Source organism: Neofelis nebulosa, chromosome 6 (assembly GCF_028018385.1).
Source record: "Neofelis nebulosa isolate mNeoNeb1 chromosome 6, mNeoNeb1.pri, whole genome shotgun sequence".
NCBI lineage: Eukaryota > Metazoa > Chordata > Mammalia > Carnivora > Felidae > Neofelis > Neofelis nebulosa.
Window position 1 is genome coordinate 41,538,012 of NC_080787.1, and position 20,638 is coordinate 41,558,649.

At 40.1% G+C, this 20,638-nt stretch overlaps 1 protein-coding gene across 4 annotated transcripts in view; it reads right to left on the reverse strand.

Annotated features, from left to right (window-relative positions):
- The window catches only part of KIF6 (kinesin family member 6), a 388,723-nt gene that overhangs the window by 338,834 nt on the left and 29,251 nt on the right, over nucleotides 1-20,638 (reverse strand). The window contains exon 1 of one of the 4 annotated variants that reach the window (XM_058733813.1): nucleotides 19,734-19,846. The exons of 2 other annotated variants lie outside the window; for them this stretch is intronic. In XM_058733813.1, the coding sequence (XP_058589796.1) occupies nucleotides 19,734-19,783 (50 nt within the window). In that variant the 5' untranslated portion in view covers nucleotides 19,784-19,846. Of the gene's footprint in view, nucleotides 1-629; nucleotides 776-19,733; nucleotides 19,847-20,638 lie in introns of those variants that run through there. One more of the 4 variants, XM_058733814.1, reaches the window with a different exon arrangement.

The window sequence follows — 20,638 nt, forward strand, 5'->3', positions numbered from 1 at the left end:
TGTAGTAAAACAATTCTGCAAATACACATTAGTTAAGCCCCTTTTCAGTAATGAAAAATGGAATCTACTAAAAACCAAATTTGCTTGGAAAAATACCTAAAATTAAAAAAACACTGAAACATTTATTCCTAAGATTAAACATTTAGCACTTGGGACTGCACCATAAAAATCCTTATTTTAGTTAATGTCTACAAAGTAACTTGAATATTTACTTTTCAAAATAATTTATTTATTTTTACTTAACACCTGTACGTTTGATTTATGAAATAGAGGGGAAATATATTCTCTTAAAGCATTCGCTTAGATGTTACAAGAAGTTGCGAAAACAGACCTGGGGAAAAAAAAATAAATGAGAAAATCTAACAAAACAAACCGAGTTAAACCTTTCAAAGGTCACTTTTTAAATTACTTTACAAAGCGTCCATTATGTAAATAAAGCTCTGCCCCACAAGACAGGCTATGTATGCCCCCTTCCACCATTCTGATTGAGAGGAAAGGCTGAAATCACTCGGAGGGGCTCCTCTCTTTCCGAATTCTAACATTAAATACTCCTCCGTGAGCGTTTTGTGAAGCACCCCCGCACAGATTTATCCGAGACGTAGAGGCTCTCCACAGAAGTTAAAACTGACCTGCGTAATTCATCTCTGTGCCACATCGCGGAGGTGCTGAATCATTTCCTTTGCTTTAAAATATTTTCCACATCTCACACAGGTCCATTCTCAGTTTTCGTTTGAAAATGTTGCTGTTCATTCCTAGTCAGCTGCTTTTAAAACTTTAATTGTAGCAATAAACCCTCAGGGGTTTCTTCTGTGGCGTGACTTATCTCTGTCCTGCGGGGCACTCAGGCTCTGTGCCTCAAACAAGATGTTAGGAGGTACAGTCCCCAGGAACAGACTAGATGTGCTCAGAGGTGTGCCGGCCCCCTCCGGCCAAGCAGTGGGGAGCCTGCAGGGGCAGCTGGTGGTCAGGCCAGGCCAGGGCAGAGGTGGCAGGTGCCGGCTGAGCGGGCTCCTGGGCACCTGGGCCCGGACCCAGCACACTCAGACTTGTGCAAATATTGCCATTGATGGCAAACTACATGTTGTTTGCTTCTCTGCCCTTAAAAGTACCTTTCTGCCTAGCCCAGGCAGGAGTGAGGTGAAAAGCAGATGAGCCACTCTCCTGGAGACACTGAGAAGGGGTCCTTTAGTGGAAAAAGCAAGCCCCAGCCCCAGCTTAGGCAGGAAGAAAGTCCCACTCCGTGGCAACGCTCTGGGAAGTCCATGGGGCTCTGCCTCCCTCTTTTCATGACAGTGTGTGGTTGTTGCCCGCTTCCCTGCACCCAAGTCTGTATTTGTCAGCTCGGGCCACCGTAACAAAATACCACACACTGGTTGGCTTACACAACAAACATTTATTTCTCACAGTTCTGGAAGCTGAAAGTCCAGGATCAAGGTCTAACAGGGTTTGGTTTCAGGTGAAAGCTCTTTTCCTGGCTTGCAGATCTCTCTGCCTCTGCCCCATGTCCTCACATGGCCAAGAGAGAAAGATCTCCCTCTCCTCCTCTTCTGACAAGGCCAGAGTCCTATCACATTAGGGTCCCACTCTTATGACCTCCTTTAAGCTCACTTTCCTCCTACAAACCCTATCTCTAGATACAGTCACATGGCAGTTAAGGCTCAACAGATGAAGGAAGGGTACACAATTCAGTCCATCGCAGTAGACAAGAAATGGATTGAATGGAAATGAAGCAGCTCATAAAATCTCCAAAAATTTTGGAGTAGCAGACTGACAAACTAGGCAGAGAAGTAAATGGAAGCTACACATCCAGAAACATTCCCAAACTGCGCCCAAAACCATTTTGACGATGTTCCCACTGCTACCACCGGATGCCACAGCTGGGGTTATTGGCCTATGTGGCCTAGAAAACCAAATTCTGATGTCGTGTCTACTGTCACCACCATCAGCCACGGTGCTCACTTTTCCTGCCTCTGTCAGTCCCAGTTCAACATCCCAGATATCTGGTTAAGTAAGCCTAGGTCAGAAGCCAGCACCCTTGCTGAGAGGGATGCTGAAAAGGCAAGATGTGGTATTTTTTCTTTATCTGTAATACAACACAGGTCCTGCCTCCTACCAAGACTCAGATGATTCACAGTTCTCTAGACGTAAGGAAAAGGTTCAAATAACACTCCTCCAAATGGCAAAAACCCATGCAATTATTATTTCCTATTACAGATGGTAAGTTAATGGTTGGAGTATATACATAATTAAAACAAAAGTTTAGGGGCACCTGGGTGTCTTAGTCAGTTAAGCGTCCGACTTCGGCTCAGGTCATGATCTCATGGTCCGTGAGTTCCAGCCCCGTGTGGGGCTCTGTGCTGACAGCTCAGAGCCTGGAACCTGCTTCAGATTCTGTGTCTCCCAATCACTCTATCCCTCCCCCACCTGTGCTCTGTCTCTCTCTTCTCAAAAATAACTAAACGTTAAAAAAATTTTTTTTCAACAAAAGTTTAATGAAAAAACATTTTGATTATAGCCATGGACTCTAATATTGTCTCTCTCTTCTATTTTACATCTTTAAAAAATTCTGATCATACACAAGTAAATTGATTTTATAACTTACTAGATCAGGAATTGCCAGATGAAAAACACAGGAGTAAAATTACAGTCAGGAGAAATGAAAAACATTTAGGAAGTGACCCAATTATCAGTGAGAAAGGATAAAGGTGTCAGCTAGGACACTAGACGTGGGACTAAGACACCAGGAGCAGACATGACATGCTTCAAAGGGAAACACGGACAGGACCTCCTGCTTAATGAATGTTGATTGGGGTTACAGAGAAAAAAAAAAGAATAAAGATCAAATCTAAAATTTCTAGTCAGATAAAAACTTATCCCTTAATTAAATTAAGCTCTTTCACTGGAAATGTGGTTACATCATTAGTCTGCCTAACAAATTTTCAAAGACTAACAATAAAAGGTTAGCTGAAGTCTTAGACCAGGGAGGAAAGCCAGGGTGAAAAAGTCAACACAAGGGGCCAGGCCAAAAAACATAAAATTGATATCAGACATGTATAATGCACTGTCTTTCTAGGAAACAGGAAGTTTGGAGAAAAGAAAACTTGAGAAAAATTTTAACCAACGGGATAAATAGAATAAAAATAAAAAGTAAATAAAATATGAAATTAACTTAACATTTGCCAATAGTTTTAGTAATTCTTTATTGATTTAATATTCTGAAAATTTAGGAATATACCAAAATGAATTTATTCACAAAAGATTACAGAGAAAAGAAATGTGGAAATTAACCTATAAAATTTTTCCCACAAATCAATAATATAAACTCAACCAACATGCCTATGGCACAACAAGAACAACAAAAAAGCAAAGAGGTAGGTGTCATAAACTAGCAATCAGTGAGAAAGAGGTTGATCCTGAGCAAAATGCAGAAAGAGACTACCATATGGCTGGTTATTTGCTTCCCTGAATTTTTTCTCTACCAGGTATGAGCATCATGAAGGAAGGAGCTACGACTTGTTCTTTCATATGTCTGTGGTATACACAGTACACAGAATGGCACATAGGGTGTACTTCAGAGATATTGGTGGAAATAAATTAGACTGAGCTGAACTGAGCAAGCTCATTAGGAACAAACCTTGTGAGCCAAGTTCAAATGTAAGCTGAACTGAGTAACAGAGTTGGACATATCTGTAAGTAATTTCAAAGAGATGTGTTTAATATCCACTGACACACAGACCTCTAGTGGTGTATCCCTGGGCTATATGCATGGATTGTTCCAGTTTTAATATTTTTACCAAATACAGAAAATCAAGATGGTACGTACATGAAACACACTAATGACTTGGGTCTGAGCAGTAAAGCTAACATACTAGATAACAGAGTCAGGATTAAAAAAAAAAAAAAAAAAAAAAAAAGCTAAAAAGAGGGACCACACTTAATGACAATAACTATAAAAACAACAGAGATCAATAGAAGTCCTGCAGTTCAATAATAACAACAAACAAACCCCTGGTATTAGTACAGGACAGGGAAATGTAAAAGGACTAAGACCTCCAATTCTGCCATTCTGGCTATCCAGAGTGCTTGAAATCGCTCCTTCTAAAACCTACTTAGAAATTCTGGACAAAATATAATACAAACCCTTTTAAAAGCACAGCTAAATTTGCAAAAAAGAAAAAAAAAAAAGTAAGGAAAATATCCCCAGGGACCAAAAACAAAAAAGTAAATGAAAAACAAAATGAAAGTACATGAGCTGGGGTGACCCCAGGAGTGTGGGGGTAGGAAAAGAATGCTGGTATCGGTAACCAGGGTTTAGGCAAACACTAGGAAGTGGGTATTTGGAAATGAGATTCCTTATAAACCTGGGCCCATCACTAAAATAACAAACAAGAAAAAAAATTCATATTCACCTAACAGAATAGGAAATGGTAAGGAAACTTGTCTATCTCTGCCTGAACTATGAGTAGGAAGAGAAAAGTCTTCCTTCAACATTTGTAATCACTGACCTATTCATGTACATAAAAGAGGTATAATTTACACTACCCAACTGGTCTGTAAATCTCAATTCCTGAAACTAACACAAAAAGTGGTTTGAAACTGATGATAGCCCCGGGGCAGCAGGAAGGGGCAAAAATAAATCTAACCTAGAGTGACATGCCTTTCATACTGTAGTACAGGATTCCAATGGACAAAACTCCACTGAATATGAGCTCACAATCCAAAACAACAAAGCCCACAAGAATACAATCTGCCAGGAAAGAGTCAGTGGATGTACCAAAAGGCAGGTCCCCACCTACAAGAGCTTTAGACATACAGACTATGCAATAAATGTGTTCAAACTACTAAATACTTAAGTAATAAAAAATATTAAAATAGCAAGACACTATGAAAAGCAAGAACAGATAGGAAAAGATGACTGTGTAGTACTTCTAAAAATGAAGATATAATCATTGAAATTTTAAAAACTCAGTGGAAGGGTTAAACAGGTTCCACATGGGTGAAGAGAGACTCAGTGAACTAGAAGAGGTATCTGAGGAAATTATCCAACATGCAACAAAGAACAAATGCAAGAAAATTTATATTTTTTGAAGTTTAAGAAATCACACTAAACATAAAGGAAAAGGTATGTGTAACATGAGTTACAGAAATACACACTGAAGAGAATGGAGGAGTGAAACTATTTAAAGGAAGAATAGCTGAGAACTTCCCAAAATTGATGACAGGTTGTGAATCTTCAGATTTCAGAAGCACAAGTCCTAAGTAAGATAAATAAAAATAAATCCACATGGAGGGACACCATTATGAAACCACAGAACATATATACAAAGAAAAGCTCTCAAAAACAATGCAAGAAAAGACATTTCCTGAAAAAGATCAGTTAGACTAAGACAGACTTCTGAAAAGCAAAAGTTAAAAAGTGATGGAATGATTATTTTCAAAATACTGAGAAACAGAGCTGTTGACCAAAAATTCCACACTCAGCTACTACACAAATCAAATGAAATTAACACTGAAAGTGGGAACCATTCATAGACCCTTGTGAAAGAATTACCAAATGATGCACTTCAGGAAAAAGGAAATTCATACCAGAAAGAAGTGAAAGAAAACAACACCCAGCAAAGAAACTGGGAAAATATGGGGAAATTCTGAATTTTTTTTTTATAAATAACATTAATGAGGACTAATTTGAATCATATAAAAACAAGGTAGAATTAAAACATTTAACAATGAGAAGATAAAATGGAGGGGAGATATGATTAAAGTTAATCATGCAGATCAGGAGATGAGAAATATTAATTATAGACTTTATGAAGTATGCTTATAAACTTTTATTGATAACTACTAAAAGAAAAGAAAGACAATATAAAATTTCCAGATAAGAAGTAGAGAATGAGTAAGGACAAGTTGAGTAGCAAAAGAGAAGTCAGAAAAAGAGGAGGACAGGTGTGCCTGGGTGGCTTCGTTGTTAAGCGTCCGACTTCGGCTCAGGTCATGATCTCACGGTCCATGGGTTCAAGCCCCGCATCGGGCTCTGTGCTGACAGCTCAGGGCCTGGAGCCTGTTTCTGATTCTGTGTCTCCCTCTCTCTCTGCTCCACCCCCCCCAACTCATGCTCTGTCTCTCTCTCTGCTTCAAAAATAAATTAAAAAATTAAAAAAAATTTTTAATTAAAAAAAGAAAAAGAGGAGGACAAAGAAAAAGGCACAGAAAAAAAACAAGATAAATAGAATGCCAATATGACAGACACAACTGCAAATATCAGTAATCACTAAATTGACTACAACTTGGATGACAAAGTAAAAACCATCCATATGTCATTTATTAAGGAACATAACCGAGATATAAGAACATAGAAAATTTGAAAGTAAAAAGGTGAAAAATATATTTTTATATATCCCACTTAGTGTAAATATTCACACATTTTGTTGTTTTGTTGTTATTATATCAATGTGCTTGATTATGCCGGCCCAGATCCTTTGGTGCTGTTATATAATATTCTGTACATGTACTGTGGGCTTTTAATATGGGCCCAGATGAGTTGTTTTTTTTTTTTTTTTTTTTCAAATAGGCTTTAGGATATAAAGAATTGTTAGAGATAAAATAAATCACTACATAGGATCAAAGGAAAGCTTCTCAGGAAAATGAAGCAATTCTAAACAAATAACATAATCTCCAAACATATAAGGCACAAATTGACAGAATTACAAGTAGAAATACACACATCTGGAAGTTTTTACACACTTCCCTTGGTTCTTGATAGATCAAAAAGAAAAAAAAAATCATACAGATATAGCAAACTTGGACCACAATGTCAACAAGCTTGAATCAAAGGGCAAATATGGACTCCAGTATGGAAGTTAATTAGCTTTTAAGACTTTAAACAATCTAAAATTGATCGTTGGAATTGTGCATCAGGTGGAGAGTCGGGTCAAACGACCTCGAAGATCCCAACTAACTCTGGGATTGTTTAGTCTAGTTTCAATAAATATTTCATTCAAAGATTTAAAATCGAGGCTTTTTGTTTCTTTTTTTTCAGAAGTGGGTAAAGCTCTAGGATGAGTTATAGCTTGAGGTATAAACCTCAACATTCCCACTGTTTTCCACTTTGAGTTTGGTGTGGGGTGGGGATCACCAAGCTAAACCCAAAGAAAACTTCAGGGGTGTAGTCCAAAGGGAACCAAATCAAACAAACCAACAATTCTGCACAAATTCCCATGAGCCAAACCACCAAATTTCACTCAGCAACAAAGACCTATATTAGACCCTCCTCATCAACCGAAGCCAAATTTTCCTAAACCTCAGACATGTCAAGGCACGGTTCATTTTGAAAGATGAGCAAAAAACTACATTTCAAAAGAATTAACTTGAAACTATTCAAGTTTCTGTAACATTTTGGAGTCTTTATAATACATCATTTTGGAGTTTTTACAATGGAATAAAATTAGAAGAAATAAATCATACAAGGCCCCAGTCCCCTCTGCCAGGCAGCAATATTTCCTCTCAGGCATTCACCATGGGGAAACAAAAAAAGAATTTGCGTATTGCTGTTCAACAAACAAATGACAGCAGCATTCTAGAAGGAAAAATAAATAACAAAGCACATGTTGAAATAATATAATGGGCTAAATTTACAACTAACATCTTTGTAACGACAGACTTGGCCCAAACATCAGTCTGTATATACAATTATAGTTCTACTGTTATAAAAACAGATAAGGACAAAAGGGAGCCATCATTTAATTGGTTCATACTGTACCTACTTGTGTGGAAAATAGTGCTGTGTGCTGATGTATGAATTTACATTTACAAATTTATGATATCTCAGTGTCCCTTTTTAGAAAGTCCAATTAGTTTGTTTACCTTATATCATTTTTAAGGGAAGCATTAGGGAGGTATTATCTTCACTGATGTTTACCTTACCACCAAGGGGTGGGGGGCAGAGAGGGCAATGGTGGGAAGAAGGCAAGGAGGATGGAAGAAAAGTTAACAGAAGAATCATCTATCTCATGAGCTTCTAGATCCTTTCTACATCTTAAATGCCTTCAGGCTTTTATACACATTGTGTCATCTCTCTGGAATACCATCCAGAATGCCCACGTTTGTGAATTTGAGATTAGTTTTACAATCATTCTATAGGTATCATGTGGCAGGGTTTCTTCTCCTACGTGAAAGCTATTAATAACATAATAGTATATTTTACGAAGTTCTGGCATCTCAAATAAAGCAAACATAGTTGGTTTTAATTCTCCAAGGAAACCATTAGTTCTTTGGGAGCACACATAGCATATGAATATTTGTCCGTTTCCCCACTGTACGGGTGACAATGCTTTCAGTGAGTATGCACTGACTGGTTTAGTAGACTGGCCTTCAAAAAACTTAGAGTTTAATAAGATAAATAACTGGGGATAAAAGATGAATAAGATAACACCAACAGAAGATCCATAGAAGCATACGTAAAACCGTAGAAAGGAAATGGTCAGGTATTATTTAGTGGGCAGATTGTGGTTCTTGGTAGGGGAAGACCAGATGGGCTTACCAAAGAAGACATTACTCTAAAAACTAAAAGACGGAGAATGCAATAAACCAGGCTGGGGACAAGCAAACGTCCCAGCCTGCTTGATACCTTGACAAAGTCTAGAAATAATTGCCCATTAGGCAAGCAGCTTTGTTAACAAGAGCAGGGTAAGAAGAGACGGCCGATATAAGTAACGGGCTGAGGTAACTATAGAAATAGACACTGCCAATCCATAAACATGTATTTAAAGCCATTTCTTGCCGGCACCATTCCATCAGGTAAGGTGAGGAAGACAGGGGACACTATAGGTGAGGAATGCGCAAATGAGTAAAACACAGCCCTTGTCCTTCATATTTCCGTTCGCTGTACAGGACACAGACAGATAAACACAATTACAACATGAGAAGTGCCATGTATCAAGTATCACAGGTGCAAGCAAAGGGTATATATACTGCTGTCTGAGAGAGCAAGAAAAAGCTCTTAATAAATGACTTTAAAAAGTAACTCAAGACGTTTTCAAATAACATAACATTTATATGGCTCATAACATTTGAGCATTGAAACAAAAATCTGATCATCTGATTTGAACACAATTACCGTAACAACGGAAGAAAGATCTTCATAATGTAACTAAGCTGTTGCCATATTTCAGACGGCTATGCAATTAAAAACAAAAACAAGGGGCGCCTGGGTGGCGCAGTCGGTTAAGCGTCCGACTTCAGCCAGGTCACGATCTCGCGGTCCGTGAGTTCGAGCCCCGCGTCAGGCTCTGGGCTGATGGCTCGGAGCCTGGAGCCCGTTTCCGATTCTGTGTCTCCCTCTCTCTCTGCCCCTCCCCCGTTCATGCTCTGTCTCTCTCTGTCACAAAAATAAAAAAAATTAAAAAAAATTAAAAAGTTGAAAAAAAAAACAAAAACAAAAAAAGAAACCTTCACTGCTCTGTTTACAACAAACTGTCAACACTAAATACTTCATCCTAGGAACCGTGTTCTGTTTTGTCTTGTTTCATTTCCTGGCCCTTGTTCACGTATCTTCTCACATGTAAAAACAGCCCCTGATGATGCACCTTTTCACGCTACAAAAAGTAGGAGAGGACACGGTTTAGCCAAAACTTTAAAAAGGTGAGTCTAGAATCTTTCCATCCCCAAAGAGTAATTGTCTTTTCATTTTTCTCCCTTCCTCAACTACCCCTTCTTCTCCCAGCACCTGAATCACCCAGCAAGAAATACACAAAACACCCAAAGCCAATGTTCCATGTAGAATATCAGAGAGCCTGGGCAAGGCAGGCAGGAGATTTGCTACACCTCACTCCCTCCCTTCCTTTCCCAGTTCTGCAGAGAAATGGACAATCAGCTGTTTCATCCCCAGTTCCGTAGACTGGAAATGCAATTTATGGCTCTGTGACAAAGTCCACTGTAGCAAAGCCAATAGCATGCCCCATGGAATTCACTATAATGGGATTTTAACTGTATTGGCATTATGTATAAATTCAAGGAAAACTACATCCCGGGGAACAGTGAATATCGCAAAAGCTACAATTTAGAAGTATGGAGTTAAGAAAATTCACTCCTCTTTTCTTTCAAAGGGAAAAAAATATGTTCACAGAGGTGAATTAATGAAGCTCTGTCAATTCTCTCATTCCACAGCCATTTATGAATGCCTACTACATACCTGACACTGCCTGAGGCACAGGGAATGCAGCAACGAACAAAAGAGAAAGGGGCCCTGTTCTCATGGAGCTTCCGTTCCAGTTGAGGGGAGACCGACAGTAAGTAAAACAAAAAAGCTAAGAAAGTGTCAGCACTATGAAGAGAATGAAAATAAGGCGACACACTAGAAAGGAATTAGATACAGAACTTTAGGTTGGGAGGCCTCTCAGAGGAGGTAACATTTAAGCTGAGATCCGTGTGACAAGGAGGAAGAACACTGAGGCATGAGATAATGGGTCCGAAGGCAAGAATGACATTGACTTATCCCAGGGACAGAAAGAAGGCCACTGTGGTTGAAGCAAGGAGAAGGAAGTAGATCTGAGGGAGCCAGCACAGGCCAATTAAGGAGGGTTTTATAAGCAATGTAAGGGAACTGGGTTTTGTCCAAAGTTCAATGAAGAGCCTTTGTAGTACTGTAAACAGGGAACTGGCTGGACCTGATCCACATCTTTAAAAGTCCATTTTGGCTACCGAGTGGTGAATGGACTATGAGTGAGCAAGAGTGCAAAGAATCGGAGAGCTGCTGCAACAGTGCTTAGGGCAGCGTCTGTGAAGACGAAGAAAAACGACTGATCTGGGAGATATTCTCAAGGTCAGTGGCTGGGGCCTGATGATGGGACATGAGGAAAAGAAACCATTGGGAATGACTGGAGCCATTTACTGAAACAAGAGCAGCGGAAGGAGGATGGATCTGGATGAGGATCAAGACTTCCCTAAAACATGGTACCTTTCAGATGACCACTAAATATTCAAGTGGAGATGTCAAGAACATGATTAGATATAAAAGTCTGGAGTTCTGAGGAAAGATCAGAGCTAGAGATACAGATTTAATAGTCAGAAATATAAAGACTATATTCAAAGCCATGGAATCGAATGAGATTCTAAAGGAATCAAGAGAAGAACTGGTCCAAAGATGGAGCCCATCAGTGTTAAGGGCTGGCAGAGAAAAGGAGGTGAAGAAGATAAGGAACTGCCAAGTGGGTGAGGGAGCAGGATAGTATGTGAGTCCATTTGGGCCCTCTGGGAAGGTGATACCAAGGTGAGATTAGACATACAAGAGAAATATAAAGGAGGAGGGGCAGGAGTAGATGAAGAGAGTTTCAGACCTTATGTAGGTTTGACATCTATGAACAGGAGAGGGATGGGAGAATTGCAGAGGAAGTGCTTCAGACCACAGCTCGGTTTTAAGAGAGATTTGGCCTGGCCAGTGGGGACTTTCTGATCGAATGTATCTACTGGAGGAATTTCACATAGCAAAAGAATGTTCCAGTTCCAGTTCTAGTACCCCCGTCATGCTCAGTTATTCTCTGGGAGCATTCCAAGGAAGTCTGGACTGTGTTTCCACTGTGTTGGATCTAAGAGTATGATAGCTGAAGGCTTCAAGTCAGCTATAACCCTGTAGAAGATTCTCATGAAGGAAGACCTAAATGATATGCCTCCACAGCCACCACAGTGTGACGTTAGGTAAACCAACAGTAAAAGAGTGTTTCAAAGAGCAGGAAGAAGTTAGCCCTGTCAAATGCTGCTTAAAGATCAAATAACACACGGATGGGCATATGGTCATTGTTTATGACAACATGGAGGTCACTAATGACCTTGACCAGAGTAGTCTCAGAAGGGCAGAGAAGACAGAAGCCCATCTGCAGAGGGTCAGAGAATGAACAGAAAGTGAAGGAGTATAAACAAGAGGACAGATAACTCTTTTCAGGTAGTTATGCTGAGAAAAAAGAGCAGAGAAATGAGAAAAGGCTAGAAGGGATATGGGTAAGTGAGGGCATTGTTTTATTTTAAGATAGAAGATACTAGAAAATACTGAGGAGAATGATCCCACAGATTTGAAAAATCAACGATGCTGCACAAAAAAGAAAGCTGTGAGTACAATATGCTGGAGAAGACAAGAGAAGAAGACCTCAGGAAACCAATGGAGGGCTGACCGACCTCTGGCAGGGAGAGGGGAGCTCTGTCTACCATAACAGGAAGGAGGTCACAGAGTTGGCTACAGATGCTGGTAGATATGGTGGTAGGAGGATAGTGCGTGTCTCATTGGGTCTATTTACTCAGTGAAGTATGAAGAAGCTGAGAGAAGGAAGAGGGAAAGGAATATAGGAAGCTTGAGAAGAATTAAACTGGAAAGCGGTCATCTCTGAGAGTGAGAAAGCTAACGTACCAGGAAAGTGTAGTAGGACTCTCAGGTACACCAAGTGCCTACTTGAGGTGTGTGGCATGAGTTTATGGTAAGACCAACCACTGCAATGTTTTTCTCTAGCAGTGTCAGAGGCCTAAGCATAGGCATGGCGTAGGTGGATGGTTTAGGTTCAACAAGAGAAGGGGTTTTGCTGAGTACATGGCAGAGAAAGAGGTGGAAAGATAAGTGCGTTTCTTGGCCATGGACCCCACCCTACATGGGGCTCAGCAGTTGTAAACAGGTAAAACTGATGGCAGGTATACTGGTTGAATGGCTATAGCTCTTTCAACCTTCCAGACCCTTAGAAAAACTTCTACTCCTTTTCTTCTCCTCCATTTCGGCAATCTCCATACTTACTCTTCCTTTGTTGCTAAGTGAACTCAGAGATAACAAAATGTAATGCAAAAATCTGCTGTATAAGTGCTTGTTTTAATTGATTTTAATGACTATTTTTTTTTGGAAATTTTGTTATTTTAGAACGAGGGTTGGGTTCTAAAACATCACTGAATTTAAATACCCCTCATTTGGATGGCAGACAAAAGAGCCCTTCAATGAAAATAAACAAATTAGCTCAACATGACATTTTCTTTTTTTTTTTTTTTAATTTTTTTTTTAATGTTTATTTATTTTTGAGACAGAGAGAGACAGAGCATGAATGGGGAACGGTCAGAGAGAGAGGGAGACACAGAATCTGAAGCAGGCTCCAGGCTCTGAGCTGTCAGCACAGAGCCCGACGCGGGGCTCGAACCCACGGACCGTGAGATCATGACCTGAGCCGAAGTCGGACGCTTAACCGACTGAGCCACCCAGGCGCCCCGACATTTTCTTCTTAAGCCTTTGCCAGGACAATGGAGTAAATCATATTTGGTAAGATGTTTAGCTTAACAGCTCTGTCTAGATCTCAAACGTACGTAAAATGGTAATTTTTTTAAAGAAAAGATACCACCACATTGATCTTTTCCTGGCAATTTGCCCCCAAAAGTAGGTGCAACCAGAATTTCCCTATTTGAGCAAATCTTTGAAAATGCACTGAAGATATACCCTCTTCAGGGCGCCTGGGTGGCTTGGTCGGTAAAGCATCCGACTTTGGCTCAGGTCATGATCTCATGGCTTCTGAGTTCAAGCCCCGTATCGGGCTCTGTGCTGACAGCTCAGAGCCTGCTTCCAATTCTGTGTCCCTCTCTCGCTCTGCCCCTCCCCTGCTCGTGCTCTGTCTCTGTCTCTCAATCTCAAGAATAAATGAAACATTTTTAAAAATTAAAAAAAGAAAAAGATACACCCTCTTCACACAAAAACATTTGACCAAAAAGATGCTACCTACACCAGTCACGTGGCCAATCTGAAATTTTTCAATAAGCAGCTCTCTCTCACAGTCTTAAAGCCACAGTTTGTTTCAGAATAGATACAACACCAAGGTAAGCAGTTGGAGAGAATATAAATGATTGCTTGTGCTCACAGATTTGAATTTCTGATCAAATTCCCTAGTTTGGCAGTTGAAGCCCGCGGTAATTAATGGGGTTCCAGGCAACAAGAAGAGAAAACTGCCAAGAAACTCTGGCCTTCTCTCATGACCCAACCGCCCACGTTAGAAAAAATGACTGGGAAGCAAATTTGTCAAGAACAGGACCTTCACTACAGAATAACCACCCAAAACCCGAACTATAAACAGCCACTCATTCAAAAGCACTATTTTTAACAAGAGCACCTGAATCACAAATTGTGTGTTTTTCTTCTTTGACTCCTAAAAACCAAATGCATTTTTCAAGTTTGCATATACCTGAGACCAGCTTAATTACAGGCTATCGTCCTGTGAAGTTTCAATGATCCAAGAATCCCAAAGAGACTGTAAGAGAGCTGTTTCTTTATTCTCACTATTTTAGCATGAAGAAATGAGTCTACACTTTGGGAAGCTGCTGTGTTGGAAAAAACGTGAACTGCCAAATAAGTCAATCCAGAAGCAGCATAGTGTAGCAACTGAGGGTACCTAAGAGTCCAGAATCAACACACTGCAGCTGCACTCAATAGCAGCTCCACAACACAAGGCCAAGAGGATGGAAAATGTGACAGGTTACACCACAGAAGAGGCTGGAGGACAATGAACAATGAATAATGGGTGGTGACTGCAGGGGGCAGGGCAGAAGAAGACACATCCCCAGCACAAAGCAGACAATAAAACGATGACCATGTCAGCTCTGGGAACGAACTGACAGGACCAAAATTATGTAAAAACTAGGTCACTGTGAGAAATGAATACTAACTCCTAATGTCAGGCTCTTAAGAAGAAAAGAAGCTAAATGTGAGCCTTTGATGAGTTCCTATTTTAAAGAGACAACTTAGTTGTGGGCAAAGAATTTTTTTCTAATAGGGCTGAGGATAATAAGTAAAATTTGAACTTCTTATTTCTTAACATCAAAGGATATCATTCTTCCAATCTTTCCTGGGTAACTGAAAAAAAAAAAATCACTATCTTTTGAAGTAGTCAGATAAAAGTTCCAGGTGGGGAGAGAGCACTGGCAGTAATTTGATCAATCTATATGTGTCAACAACATGAGTTAATGTTAATATATTTTGTGATTATGAATACTTCCAAAACTGATGAAATCACATATTGCTCATACGTGGGTATAGCGTGGTGGTTAAGATCGTGTAGCCTGGGGCCAAGCTTTAATCCTGGCTCTATCACATATTAGCCATCTTTGCAGGTCACTGAGTGTTTCTGTGTTTCACTTTCTCTTCCTCTAGAATAAGGATACCATTTGTGATTACTTAATTGTATACATGAAGGGATTAAAATAATTAGTCCATGTAAGTGAGGATCCCAACAGGAGATAGATGGTACACTCCATTCACTGAGGGCCTGTTTAAAGAGATGTGGGGCACAAGAAAGAGTTGCTGAAACGTGGGACTTGTAGTAAAGTATCTGACATCACCTCCGGGCTTTCAAGTACAAAGGAAAAGAAAGATTCTGCAACCCAGAAGGAAAGAGAGTTACAGAGAGTAGGCTGCCTTGAGAAGTAATTGATCTTCTTCAGTCTAAAGAAAACAGCCAACCCAAGGTGAGCTTGCAGGGAGGAAAGTACTGGGGGGAATGTCTGACCTCTCTGTCCCTTCCCCTCTGATCTCTTGCTGGGCCTTTCCATTGGCTGACACCACACAGAAGCTGGAGGGCAGGAAGCAGGTTGATGAGCCCACCACACAGGCCCCACGATGGGGCGAGACCAGGTGAGAAAGGGAAGACAGGAGATCTGGGAGAGGAAAAGAAGAAATCTAGCTCAAGCACTCCTACGTACTAAAACTATCTGATGATTTGAGGCTTCTTTGCTTCTACGAGTCACATTAACTGTAATTTATTATATCATACCAATCAGTACCAATCCTAAGATTAATTCCAGCTAGACTGCAGCTCAAGATTCCTATCACCTTATTTTCATTTTGATATAGACCAGAGACCAGAAACTCATTATTTACTCAACTTATTATGACCCAGGAGAACAGAATGAGAAAAGAAATATCACAGGAACTAGTTGTAGGCTTTCTCAGATTGCGCCCACAGGAAGCTGCGACAGTATCTCATGACCAAGCCAAACCCACGTTTGAGATATATTCTCCAGAGCTTTGGGCTTCTCCAACAGAGCAAATGGAGTCATGAGAAAGCAAACGACTGTATAATTGGGCTTTTTATTTATCATGAATAAAGACTATCTAATTCTGAAATATATTCCCTGCAGGAAATGCTTGGAAATAGCAACCTGACACACACTTTCTTATCACTGAGAAATATACTATAAACAAGCTATAAAAATACTGAAATTATGAAAAAGTTTATTTTTAAGTGCAAAATGTAAGAATTAAATATCAGGTCACGAAATGCTGCTGTCACATAGTTTAATAATAATACACATTTCCATATACTTTTGGTCACAAAGCCAAACATAAGGTGCCAACACCATAAGGTGTTAACAAATCACATTTTTATTATCTAATTAATTCCAACCACAGGACAGCATACATCATTTAGCAAATGGGGAAAGGTCAAAACATATCTTTGTATTTATACAATTAGAATATTATTAAATTTTTATTAGGTACTTTATAAGGTAACATTTACTAATACACTGATATAAACTAAGATAATACTTCCTTTTAATCTATATGCCAAATGATTACACAAAAGCATCTCTAAGGGGGGTTTCAGTGCTATATTATGGTGAAAGAGAAGTGAATCTAAACAGGTGGTAAACACTGATATAAGGTACTGATACAACCAAGACTAGGGAAATAGGCAGAAGGCAGTTCTGGAAAGTCTTACATGGGAGGCCTCGAATAACGGGGTTAAACTTCAATCTGTAGACAACAGCAAGTCACTGAAGGTTTTCAGCTCTGATTGTTTGGACCGTGAACCCAAACTGCAGAATGACCAGGGGAAGGGAGGAGTTAGGGCTGGACGCCAGCTGGAGGAGCAGGCGGGCAGGCCTAAACTGCAGCCAGCGTGGTGAGTGGACAGACAAGGGCAACCAGAAAGAGAGAGTGAGTGAGGCACAGGGAAAGCCAGGAAGAAGGGAGGGAAAAACGGACTGTAAAGGAAGAATGGACAGGACTGACTGACTGAATACGGAGGACAAGGGTAAAGGTGGCTCGAGATGACCTCAAGATGTCAAGCATGAACAATGCCATGCCATTTGGGAGAGAGATCAGGAGGAAGGGCCGGTGGGGGATGACTGCATTAAGGTGATAAGCCAACAAAGGGAGAAGAGAAGGCCATCCCGATGGAAAAGGCCATAAGCAGGAGAAGACGCAGGGACAGAAGGCCATCTGCATAGTTTAATCCATAGACGGAGACGTGAACTTCAGCGAAGAAAATATACAGACAGTATCACAGCGATAAGGGCTGGAAGTAGGATTTCCAGTTAAAATAGAGGACACCCCATTAAATTTGAATTTAGATAAGTACAAATAATTTTTTTAGTATAAGTATGACCCATGCCACATTTGGGACATACATGAAAACTTTATTCGTTACTTATCTGAAATTCAAATTTAACTGGGCACCTTGTATTTTCATTTGCTAAATCCAGCAATGCTAGTTGGATGTGAATTAGGAGACAAGCTTCTGCGAGAGGCAGACTGAACTAGAGACAAAGGCCTGTGTGGTAAATTTAGTTAAGAGAAACCCAAACTTAAAACTAAGGAAAATGAGACTTTCTATGCTTGATTTTTTTTTAAACCACCTAATTTCCCCAAAGTAGCCATTGCCATCCTTTTCATAACATGATGGCGGTAAGGAGACACGCGGCATTTTGGTTTAATGTAAGGTCACTGGACTAGGCCACTCAGAATCATGCTCTAGAAGAATTTTATTGAGGAAGTTTCACACTTTCTTTCTTGTCTGTCCTTCTAATCTCAGAGAGGTTGAAAACATCAGGTAAATTGCCACACAACTTTTGCAATATAAAATTATGATATACAACTCATCACCGTGAGGCTTTAACCACATTTGAGCATGTTTACGGTTCAAATAAAACATGTTATGTGGTTTTATATGTCTAACAAAGAAGACTGATGGTTATATTACTGAGATATTTCTGAACCTCTGTTCATTATTTTGTCAAGTAATCTCTAAGGGGAAATATTTTTACCATACCCACACTTTAATAAATTTACTTGAGGCTACTTAATATACAACCCTATTGTGTTCTTACTGTTCCTTAAAGGATTTTCAGTATGTGAGGTGAAACAGAAGAGTTATACTCAACAATTTCTTTTCATAAGAAAAGAGTGTGCTGTACTTAATATATGTAAGCCTCACTTTTAAAAGAGACACAACAATGCACCAGCTAGTTAGGACAGAAATGAAACAGCCTGTCAGCATCAGGAGGGCTATCATCAACTCTCACCCACCAATTCATTTTGGGAAGAATGGTAGAAGTAACAGATGGCATCTGTGAGAACAGTGGTCACACGTGGTATCAGTGCAGAGCCACACTGCCCAAGTCAACATGCACACAGACCCCTGGAAAGTCAGTACACCCAGGACTCTGAGAAGATCTACCAAGAGCCACTTTATAGCATGTCTGAGGCCTTATGTAAGAGAAGAAAGGGAGCTCTTAAGGGTACCAAACTAGCATAAATCCAGAAATATTAAGACTCTTCCTAAGTTGGATCACGTGGTCTTCTGGTTCCATAACCAATGTCTGCTGTACATCTTAGGAGATCAAGTATGAGGCAGAGACTCCTGGTTGCCTCCTAGTGGTCACTCCCCCCTCTTCTTTCTTAGCAGGCAAACCCCAGATTTTAGCTGGGTACATAGCCAACTACAAGAATGACATTTCCCTCCTCACTTCCCGCATGGTGTGGCCATGTGACTAAGTTAAGGCTCGAGATCTGAGTGGAAATGGTGTGTGGGACTGGCAATTATTCTCTTCAGAAAAGAACAGCTACAACCCTCTTCTCCTCTCTCCTTCTTGCTGTCTACAAGGAACATCTTTGCACTGGAGCTCAAGCAGCCATCTTGTGCCACAGGGTGGTGTAAAATAAGGATGGCAGGACAAGAGAGAAGGCGCCTGGGTCTCCGGTGGTCCTGGAGTTTCCAAGACGGCCTTGGACTGCCTACATTCAAGTTTCTTTTATGTGAGATAATAAACACTCATCTCTTGGGGCGCCTGGGTGGCGCAGTCGGTTAAGCGTCCGACTTCAGCCAGGTCATGATCTCGCGGTCCGTGAGTTCGAGCCCCGCGTCAGGCTCTGGGCTGATGGCTCGGAGCCTGGAGCCTGTTTCCGATTCTGTGTCTCCCTCTCTCTCTGCCCCTCCCCCGTTCATGCTCTGTCTCTCTCTGTCCCAAAAATAAATAAAAAAACGTTGAAAAAAAAAAAATTTAAAATAAACACTCATCTCTTTAAACCACTATTAAGTTTTTCTGTTACTCACAGATGTATCAATGCCTCATGATTCAACTAGAATGCATGCATATATATGCAAAATATTACAAAGTGTTTACAGCCTAACACGTAGTGGAAACCTACTGCATGTTAGTTCTTCTTTATCTAGTATAACTACAATCAACCCCAAACATACAGATACCAGAAATCCATTATTAGACAGATGAACTAATCGTTAGATACCATAGAAGGACAGGGCCAAAATGTAAACAAGCCCCGTTCTTGTTCTTCACTTTCTATAGTTACCCTTGAATGTCCTCAAGCCTTAAAGGTCTCACAGCTATCTTCACATTGTTGTTGTTGTTGTTTTACTTTGTTTTTTTATGGTTTTGTTTACTTTGCCTGTTTATTCAAGGCAGAGATTGATCTGTCCAGTTTGTTTTCTTACCTTATTCTCAGATCACCAGTATCCTGTCCTTTGGCAGAACTTCTCCCCATCTCCAAGTGCTATGGGTAGAGCTACCAATCAGGTTGGGGAGATCTGGGTAAAAAAGAGTACCCCCATCATCTAGTGATAGTGATTTGTCTGGGACTGGCCATGCAACTCCAGACCTTCACATGATCATTCTACTGAAGCTAGTAGGAAAGATCAATGTCCTATTTTGAGGGTTGGGTTCTCCAGGCCTGTTAATTTGGAGCTGCCAGCCACAAGGAGGAAACTGAGACTAGTAACATAAGCCCGTAAATTCCTTTTTCTAGGATTTGAGGTAGGTTTATATGTCTTGTCATTGAGAAAGTTCTGGAGACTAACAGTAGACCGGTCATTTTTCCATGGTTCAATGATATTAAAGATAAAATAGATTGGGAATCAACAACTTTTTAGGGGCACCTGGGTGGCTCAGTCGTTAAACATCCAAATCTTGGTTTCGGCTCAGGTCACGCTCTCATGGTTTGCAAGTTCAAGCCCCACATCAGGCTCTGTGCTAGGATTCTGTCTCTCCATCTCTCTCTGCCCCTCCCCCACACCTGCATGTGTGCTCTCTTGCTCTGTCACTCTCTCAAAATAAACAAATAAACTTAAGAAAAAACTTTCTAGTATCCATCTTAGGATCTTTCTAGTTTCATGAAATTTTAATTCACATTACTCATATAATGTTATGAGTATCACATGGAAACTGAGAAATCTTTGGAGACATGCCTTCATCTAATACAGATATGAAATTACTGTCATGATTTTCAACCTTCTAATTGTACTTAAAGAAGTAATCAAGTTTTTATGTCATATCAACATTGAGAAATTAGTTTCAGTGTGCTATTTAAGCATTTCGTTATTCTGGTGGCTTCTTTGGAAAT